This window comes from Triticum dicoccoides, chromosome 2A (assembly GCF_002162155.2).
Source record: "Triticum dicoccoides isolate Atlit2015 ecotype Zavitan chromosome 2A, WEW_v2.0, whole genome shotgun sequence".
NCBI lineage: Eukaryota > Viridiplantae > Streptophyta > Magnoliopsida > Poales > Poaceae > Triticum > Triticum dicoccoides.
The window spans coordinates 416,254,794-416,264,704 of NC_041382.1; the positions used below are offsets into that span (position 1 = coordinate 416,254,794).

Here is a 9,911-nt window from a genome sequence, read left to right on the forward strand (position 1 = left end):
ATTCTCTATGGACTAATGGTTGCATTGAGTTAGTACCGCTAGTACGCAAATTGAGCACATAACGGTTGGATTCGGGAGGTCCTATAAAAGGGGGTCTTCTTCCCCATTGAACCTTATCTTTTGAGCTCGTGTTCTTCCCCCATTGTTGACCTTCTTCGAGCTTGCTAACTCTCAATCCCTCCATGCATTCTTGCTAGTTTTTGAGGGAAAAGAAAGAGGAGATCTAGATCCACATTTCCACCAATCACTTTCTCCTCTATGTGAGGGGAACCCCTTGGATCTAGATCTTGGAGTTCTTGGTGTTCTCTTTCTTGTTCTTCCTCTCATTTTCCTCCCTAGCATTAGTTGCTTCGGTGGGATTTGAGAGAGAAGGACTTGGGCACTCCGTGTGCCCTTGCCATTGCATTTGGTGCATCGGTTTGAGTTCTCCACGGTGATATGTGTAAGTTACAAGTTGAGAAGCTTATTACTCTTGGTGCTTGGTACCTTTGAGCTTGTTCCTCTTGGGTGCTTGGCCGCCCTAGACGGTTGGTGGTGTTCGGAGCTCAATCATTGTGGTGTAAAGCTCCGAGCAAGCATCAGGGTCTCCAATTAGGTTGTGGAGATCGCCCCGAGAAATTTGACGGGTTCCGGTGACCGCCCCCAAGGGTTGCCAAAGTGTACGGGTTCGGTGACCGCCCTCAAGGGTCCCTTAGTGGAATCACGACATCTGGCATTGTGCGAGGGCGTGAGGAGATTACGATGGCCCTAGTGGCTTATTGGGGAGCATTGTGCCTCCACACCGCTCCAAACGGAGATTAGCATCCGCAAGGGTGTGAACTTCGGGATACATCGTCGTCTCCGCGTGCCTCGGTTATCTCTTACCCGAGCCCTTTACTTATGCACTTTACTTTGTGATAGCCATATTGTTTCGTGTCATATATCTTGCTATCACCTAGTAGTTTTTCTTGATTAGCATAAGTTTGTGGTGCACATAGGTGAGCCTAGTTGTTATTGGTTTTGTGCTTGACAGCTAGGTTTATTCCGCATTTGTTCAAGCCTAAACCGTAATTATTTCAAAGCGCCTACTCACCCCCCTCTAGGCGACATCCTCGTTCTTTCACTTGGAACAATCAACTTGTGTGTCTTTGGGTGCCCCCCACCCCCCGTATATAAAGGAGCAAGGGGGGAGGCCTGCCAGCCTTGGTGCGCCCCAAGGAGAGGAGGAATCCTCTTCCTACTAGGAAGAGGATTCATCCTTTCCTAGTCCAACTAGGAAGAGGGAAGGGGGAAGGAAAGAGAGGGAGAGGGAGAGGGAAAGAGGGGCTGCGTGCCCCTCCCCTAGTCCAATTCGGACTCCCCATGGGAGGGTGCGCGCCACCTCCTGGCCTGCAGCCCTCTCTCTCCCCTCAGGCCCACTAAGGCCCAATACTTCCCCGGGGGGTTCCAGTAACCCCTCCCGCGCTCCGGTTTTCTCTGAAATCATCCAGAACACTTACGGTGTCTGAATATAGCCGTCCAATATATCAATCTTTACGTCTCGACCATTTCGAGACTCCTCGTCATGTCCGTGATCACATCCAGGACTTCGAACTACCTTCGGTACATCAAAACACATAAACTCATAATACCGATCGTCACCGAACTTTAAGCGTGCGGACCCTACGGGTTCGAGAACTATGTAGACATGACCGAGAGTCGTCTCCGGTCAATAACCAATAGCAGAACTTGGATGCTCATATTGGTTCCTACATATTCTACGAAGATCTTTATCGGTCGAACCGCATAACAACATACGTTGTTCCCTTTGTCAACGGTATGTTACTTGCCCGACATTCGATCGTCGGTATCTCAATACCTAGTTCAATATCATTACCGGCAAGTCTCTTTACTCGTTTCTGTAATGCATCATCCCGCAACTAACTCTTTAGTTGCATTGCTTGCAAGGCTTATAGTGATGTGCATTACCGAGAGGGACCAGAGATACCTCTTCGACAATCGGAGTGACAAATCCTAATCTCGATCTATGCCAACTCAACAAGTACCATCGGAGACACCTGTAGAGCACCTTTATAATCACCCATTTATGTTGTGACATTTGGTAGCACACAAAGTGTTCCTCCGGTAATCGGGAGTTGCATAATCTCATAGTTATAGGAACATGTATAAGTCATGAAGAAAGCAATAGCAGTAAACTAAAATGATCAAGTGCTAAGCTAACGGAATGGGTCAAGTCAATCACATCATTCTCCTAATGATGTGATCCCGTTTATCAAATGACAACTCATGTCTATGGTTAGGAAACATAACCATCTTTGATCAACGAGGTAGTCAAGTAGAGGCATACTAGTGACACTCTGTTTGTCTATGTATCTACACATGTATTATGTTTCCGGTTAATACAATTCTAGCATGAATAATAAACATTTATCATGAAGTAAGGAAATAAATAATAACTTTATTATTGCCTCTAGGGAATATTTCCTTCAGTACTAAGGGCACGAGGGTTCGTATGGAGATGGGTTAGTTGGGTGACTGCGTTGCTATCCACGGTGAGCACCAGGATCATTTTCAACGGAGTCCCAGGAAGCATCATCTACCACGCTCAGGGTCTAAGGCAAGGGGACCCCGTCTCCCCTATGCTTTTTGTGATCGCCATGGACACTCTCTCTTCCCTCATCAACACAACCATGGCTGAGGGTGTCCTCAACTCCTTCAGAGGGATCGAGCCAATGCAGAGGCTTTCGGTTTATGCTGACGATGTAGCGATGTTTGTGAAGCCTTCAGTGCAAGATCTGTATTGCGTAAAGGAGCCGTCGGAGGTTTTTGGTGAAGCTTCAGGCTTAAGGATTAATTTCACAAAATCGGCTGCGATTTTGATAAGGGGATCAGAGGAGGATGGGCGTAGAGTGAGGGCAGTGTTGCAATGTCAGCTAGGCGCATTCCCTTGCAAATACCTTGGAATCTCGCTCGCGATCCACCAATTGGGATGTACGGACTGGCAACCGTTGCTCGATCAAGTCAGGAAGGTGGTACCTACATGGCAAAGAGGGTTGATTCAGAGGTCTGGAAGATTGATCCTTGCCAAATCAGTTGTCTCTGCAAGGCCGGTACATCATCTCATGGTGCTTGATGCCCCTGGATGGGTCTTTGAAGACATGAAGAAATGGATGAGGGCGTTCTTTTGGGCCGGCAAAGACAAGGTAAATGGCGGGCAATGCCTTGTGGCTTGGGACACGGTGTGCCGTACAACATGTTTTGGCGGCCTGGGATTCCGAGATCTACGCGTGCAGGAGATTGCGCTGTGTGTGCGGTGGGAATGGTTACGCAGGTCTGGCCCATCTAGACCTTGGCACGGTATTCCTATGACAGAGGATGCAAAGGTCAGGCTTGTGTTCAATAGTCTTGTTAAGATCAATGTGGGCGATGGCAAGAGGGTGTTGTTCTGTATGGATCGTTGGATCCATGGGTTTACAGTCAGTGAGATTGCTCCCCTCATCCTCGGGATGGTGAACATGAGGGAACGCAACAGAAGGACAGTAAAACCGGCCTTGTCGGGGAATGCATGGACGGTGGACGTTCAAGGTGACATCTCCTTCACTGCGCACATGCAGGTGTCCAATCTATGCCTAGCCATCGCCACAGTCCCGACTAATGATCAGAGTCCGGACCAGTTTCCTTGGCCAGTAAACATCTTAGGAACTTACACAGCAAGGTCAGTCTACCAAAGGTTATGCATGGGCAACGACAAAAGGCATTTGGAGGAGCTGGGCACCCTTACGGTGCAAATTTTTTGCTTGGCTTGCGGTGTAGTATCGGCTTTGGACTTCTGACAGGCGAGCCAGACAAGGCCCCCAAGATGAGAGGTCACCGTGCTTCACGTGCCTTTAAGAAGAAGATAACACGGATCACATCTTGGTGCATTGCGTCTACGCATGAGAGGTGTGGCACCTATGCCTCGATTCTTTCCAGCTTAACATCCACGCGCCGACCACCAACACTACCTTTTCCGAATGGTGGCTGGAGCAAAGATTGAGGTTAACAGGCAGAGTGCGACGAGGATTCGACTCCTTTGTCATAGGGACGGCATGGGCTCTGTGGAAGCAGCATAACGCTAGGGTGTTCAACAGGCCGCGCGATCAGAAGACACCTCCCCAACTGGTAGCGCCAATTCGTTCTGAGATTGTAGATTGGACTAGTGCAGGGCTCAGTGTTGGAGGTCTAGATCCTTTCGTGAGAATGTAACTGTGTGAGTTTGGGTTGGGGTCGGAGTGGTGTTTGCCATCTTGGATATTCGCATCTCCGTTTGGTCTCTTGTAAATATTGTTCTGTCTTTTATAAAAATATGGTACGCCATTGGCGTACTCTTGAAAAAAAGTTTGTAGTTTCAAAAAAAGAAAAAAGAAAAAAAGTTTGTCCAGAAAAAAGTGATGGCTTCGAAGAGGCCTGATATGGGAGCCGCACCAGTAGCTACGGCCGCGTGCTCCTCCACTAGTGTGCCCTGATCCGCGGTAGGCGCCAAGCGGCAGATTGCACAATATTCTGGTTGGCGGCAGTACTTGAATTTGCTGCCCGCCAAACGGTGTTAAAATCACGCGCCAACTCCCGGCCCGCGCACTTCTCGAGCCAACTTCCCCTCCCATGCCGCCACCGTCTCCCTCCGCAAGCCGCGTGCGTGACCCTCCCATTCCGGTCGCCGTCCTCTTAGCCACTAGCATGCTTAAAACCTAACCGTAGCGCCGGGAAACCAGCACCAAATGAAGCAAGCAACCACCCATGGACACGCCCATGCCGAAACGGCCTCGCCTCGTGCCGGCACCAGCGCCGGTGCCTCGGAGAATCGCCGACATGGCCCCGGAGATCCTCCTCCGCCTCCCTCCGGACGACCCCACGCGCCTTGTGCGCGCCTCCCTCGTCTGCTGGCGCTGGCGCCACCTCCTCACCGACCCGGCGTACCTCCGCCGCTACCGCGCATTCCATCGAACACCTTCCATGCTCGGCTTCGTCCTCAACCTGAAGCAGCATTACCAAGGCATGGCCCAGCTCGTCCCCACCTCCTCCTTCTGCCCCGCCGCCTCCGACCGCCCCGACCTGAATGTGCTGGACGCCCGCCACGGCCGCGTGCTCCTCCACACCGCTCAGGGCCAGCGCCTCGTCGTCTGGGACCCCGTCAAGGGTGAGGAGTTCAAGATCCCCCACGTGCCGGCCTATGCGCTTGGCTTCAACGCGGTCGTGCTCTGCGCCGCGGTCGGCTGCGACCACCTCGACTGTCATGGCGGACCCTTCCGTGTCGCCTTCATGGGATGCGGCGAACATGGCATCACGTTCGCCTGCACCTACTCGTCGGAGGCCGGTGCCTGGAGCCAGCGAGTTGAGATCGAGCAGCCGGCATTTGTTGACGGGCGACCGAGCTTCCTTGTGGGGTACACGCTCTACTTCACCTGCAACCCGTACCTCAATTTCAGAATGTTGGGGTACGACATCATTAGGCAGGAACTCTCGGTGATTTGGCCGCCGTCCCAGCACGAGTACTACTCTTGCACCGTCCTCGTGAAAGCGGAGGATGACAGGCTGGGGTTCGCCGGCGTGCGGAATGGCACGCTCTACCTCTGGTCGATGAAGGATGGCGCCAACGGAGAGGTGGAATGGGTGCAGCGCAGAGTTATCCAGCACGAGACGATGCTCCACACTCGTGGCCTCTCGACGCCACCTGAGGTCGTTGGCTTCGCGGACGGCCACGGACTCATTTTCGTTAGAGCATCTCCAACAGGCGTCGGTCACGCCGCGTGCAAAAAACAGATATGCCACGCGCGTATCGCCTGGTTTGGCACGGTGCGCAGCGCTGGCTCCAGCAGCCGCACTAAAATGCAGCGCGCAAAAATGCAGCGTGCGCGACTCGCCGGTGCATTGCATATGGCATTTTCAACACAAAATGATAAACATTTTCCAACACAATAAAAATTTCACGCAAACAAGTTGATGAAGTTCATGCCCACAAGTTTAAAATCATGCCCACAAGTTCATCCAACCAAGTTCAAAATGCAAATCAAGTTCAATACACAAATGAAAGACACATCATTCCTCGTCCTCGTCCTCGTCCTTGTCTTCGTCCTCGCCCTCATCTTCGGAAGACGATTCTTCCGCCTCCGAAGATGAATCTTCCTCCCTCTCCTCATCGCGCAGTGCATCACGTGAAGCTCCGATGGTGTTGGCAAGATCTTCAACGGCATCTTCATGGGAATGTGTGCGAGGAGGCACATCAAAAGACATTCCGCCCATGGCGGCCGGAGGTGCACCCATGCCTCCCATGAGAGAAGCAAAACTCATGCCTCCCATGGTGGCCATAGCGTCGGGGGGTGCTCCAATGCCAGGCATGCCTCCCATTGCACCTAAACCGCCCACGGTACCTCCAAAGCCACCCATGGCGCCGAGGCCACCACCACCCATGGCGCCGAGGCCACCGCCACCCATGGCGCCGAGGCCACCGCCACCCATTGCACCGAGGCCATCGCCACCCATTGCGCCGAGGCCACCACCACCCATTGCGTCAAGGCCACCGCCACCCATTGCACGAACCATGGCTCTTTTTTGGATCAAGACTTCTTCTTGGTCAAGATTGACATGCTCCTTTTGCGCCGCATTGAGGTTAGTTGTGTCCAAGAAGAACAAGTGCTTCTCCCATTCCAACAACCTAGTTCGCTCCTCATTGCTCACCTTCCTCTCCTCCAAAGCCACCTTCCTCTCCTCGGCCGCGGCATCTTGGGTCCTTGCCATTTTCCTCACCTCGTTGGCTTCTTTTCTTGCCTTCACAATAGCTTCCATAGCATTTTTGAGCTCATCATCTCCTTTCCTCTTCTTCTTTTCGGTTTTGTCTTTCTTGCACCCATCCGGTCGCTTTGGCTTCGAGTATGAAACCGAGTTGGGTGTGGGGCTTCTCTTTCCGTCATCACTTGATGCATCATCCTCCTCATCATCATCATCCAACTTAATTGTTCACTTCCGTTTGTCGCTCAAATGCAAATCATCCAAATCTTCACGCTTCTTCCATTTCTCATCATTCTTCAACACTTCATAGCAATGAGGCAAAGTAAATACCCTTCCTTTCTTGATCTTCCCCTTCTTGGTTTTCCTCTCCTCTTCTTTGAACAAGTTTTGTGCAATGTTGTACTACATGAAAACAAAGCAAGTTAGCACCAACAACAAGCAAAACAAAGAAAGTTAGCACTACCATGTAAGATGAAATGGCACTTACTCTATCGTCCTCATTTGTGCCACTTGGGTTCAACTTGTCAACCGCCTTTTGACAGGCCGCCCACCTTTGACAATCCGAGTTGATTGTCGACCATCGGGACCTAAGTGATCGGTTGGAGCGGTCAATTCCACTCATGTTGCGAGCACAAAAGTGTTCCTTCATCTGGTTCCAATAAGCATCTCTACTTTGATCACCTCCAACGGATGGGTCCCTCGACACTTGCAACCAAGTATTACATAGTAAGATGTCATCGGCGTTGGTGTAATTGCCCGCTCTTCCTTTCGGTGTGTCGACAATGCCCTCACCCTCCTCGTCCACCTCGAACTCATGGTCTTCAAAATGCATGTCATTGGTTTGAGACCAATGCGAATTGTTGGAGCCAACACCCATCGTTGACATGTATGCATCATCATTGAGACTACAAATTTTTTTGCACAATGCAAATAAGCTATCTATATGTGACGAATGCATTCAAAAAATAACAAAAAAAGAAAAGTTAGTTTTTTTTACCTTGGAGGCATTTTGTCGAACATGTTGTGCGCGCCGGCCGCCGGCTCAACGAGTGACCTTGCCGGCGCTTCGGCAGCCGCCGCGCCCGTCGCACGCCCCGCAAGCTTATTCCTCCTTGCCTTGGAGGTGCCGGAGCCGTCCGCCGCCTTGTTTTTCTTCGCCGATGTCTTTCCCTTCTTTGGCTGCGCTGCATTGGGGAGCTTTGAGGAGGAGGGGGCGGCGGCTCGGGCCGGCGCCGACGTGACGCCACCTGCCGCCGAGGTCATCCGCGGCGGCATGAAGAGGCCGCGCGCGAGGCCGCTGGTCGGAGGAGCTCCGGCGGAGGCGAGGCCAACGCCACCCGGGCTAGGGTTTGTGGCGGCGGCAGCGGCGGGGTCGCGGCCATAGGACGGAGTGAGCGGGGTGTCGGCTCGTGCGTCCATGGGTGCGGGTCACCGGCGCCGGTGCGCACGGGGTTTTGGAGGGGGAGAAGAAGAGCGCAGCGCGAGCGTCGAGTGTGCCGCGCGCGGAAGCGGGCGCCGCAAATACACCTCGCGAGGTACCGCTTCCTGCCGCGCGCCCAACTGGTTATACTATGCGCGCGGTTATTGCGCGCCCGCTGGAGCCATCCGCCGGGTTGCGCGCGCGCTAAAGTGGGTATATTTACGGCACGGCGCCTGTTTAGCACGCCTGTTGGAGATGCTCTTAGGACAGGCAACACGGTATTCTCCATGGAGCTCAAGTCAGGCCATGTCCGTAAGGTATACACCTGCAGGTCAAGAAACTACGACGTCATCATTGTTCCCTACATGAGCTTCTGCACTCCAGGTACGTATTGATGCACGTTTGAGAATTATGATGTGTGAATATTTGCAATGCCATATGCTTTGAGCTGCTCTTGCAGTCTTGCTCATAGGCAGGTTGCGCAAGGCTATAATCTTATATGCATCTCCTTGCCCCTACTGCCTAGTATATGTAATCTTCAGGTTGTTTGTTTGTTTCAGCTTCTCCTTGAAGAACCTGTTTCATTCAAATTTTATCGACAATTCTCGACATTGGCTTAGATATAGTACTTCCTCCGTCCCATAGTATAATACACTAGTGTAAAAAAGCTCTTATATTATGGGACGGAGGGAGTAAATCTGAATAATTTTATTATTTTAGATTTCATACCTAACTAGTCGGAATAAAGAGCTACAGCATGGTTATAAGCTTAATCAATTGTATCTTTTCAGATCGTGCTATGGGAAAACTGCCATCGCCATGAGGACCCACTGTTATCCTGTAACAAGGATCTGCTGCCCTTGGCTTGTTTCATAGATGGAGCTCCAAGTGTTATGCTTCCAAGCTGGACTGTCTAAGTAGTTACCATGGTCAATGTTAGTATGTTTAGTTTACAGTGTGGCAGTTGAAACAATGACAAAAGTTATGTAATCATTGGTCAGTTTAGTATGTTCCCTTTGCAGTTGTGAAGCTTAAGCAAGACAATGATGGTCAATTAGTATTTAGTATTGTATCTTTGAGTAGATTGTGCAAGCTCCTGTGGAATTGATACTACAAAGTAAGTTACAATGCAGATTTGTTGATCTACTCTCCAGTTGTGACTATCATACTGTCACCGCAAAAGAAAGTGATTATGATACTGGTCATTTTGGCGTACATTTGCTGCTTGTTTGAGTTTTTTTAAATAATAACTAATACATGTGTGGAACAAGGTTATCCAAGTAAATATTTTTTCAGTTGTTTTGAATCATGGAAATATTTTTTTAGCCACTTTGAATCATGGAAATATTTTTTTCAGCTTTGCTGCACAATATTGCTCTTATCAAATTGTAGAATTTAACAGAGAACTGTGTTAGCCAAATTTAGAGCCAAATACTATGGGAAACATCCATGGGCCAAAGCATGATCATTCTTGATTGTGCCATCATTGGAGTTCCAGTGGTAGCTGGAGGTCCTAGTTGCTTTGTGACTGTGGATTGGCCCCACCATTGTTGCCGCCTAAATAGGAGGTGAAGGAGGAGCCGCCCTCCCTGTGCTACCGTGCCGTCTAAATCGGACTCCGCATAAGGGGTGAAGGAGGAGCTACCCTCGTCGCCGCACAACACATTAGGTGACTTAGACCGGTCGACATCACCGCCGAGACATCGTTGGCGCGACAAGGAGAGGGCACGACCATCACCACCCTGTT

At 50.8% G+C, this 9,911-nt stretch overlaps 1 protein-coding gene across 1 annotated transcript; it reads left to right on the forward strand.

Annotated features, from left to right (window-relative positions):
• Positions 1-4,755: 4,755 nt before the first annotated feature.
• Positions 4,756-8,987, forward strand: LOC119359417. The gene is made up of 3 exons (XM_037625618.1): positions 4,756-5,738; positions 8,433-8,548; positions 8,956-8,987. Exons 1-3 carry the CDS (start codon positions 4,756-4,758, stop codon positions 8,985-8,987), a joined length of 1,131 nt encoding a protein of 376 aa, XP_037481515.1.
• Positions 8,988-9,911: the final 924 nt, after the last annotated feature.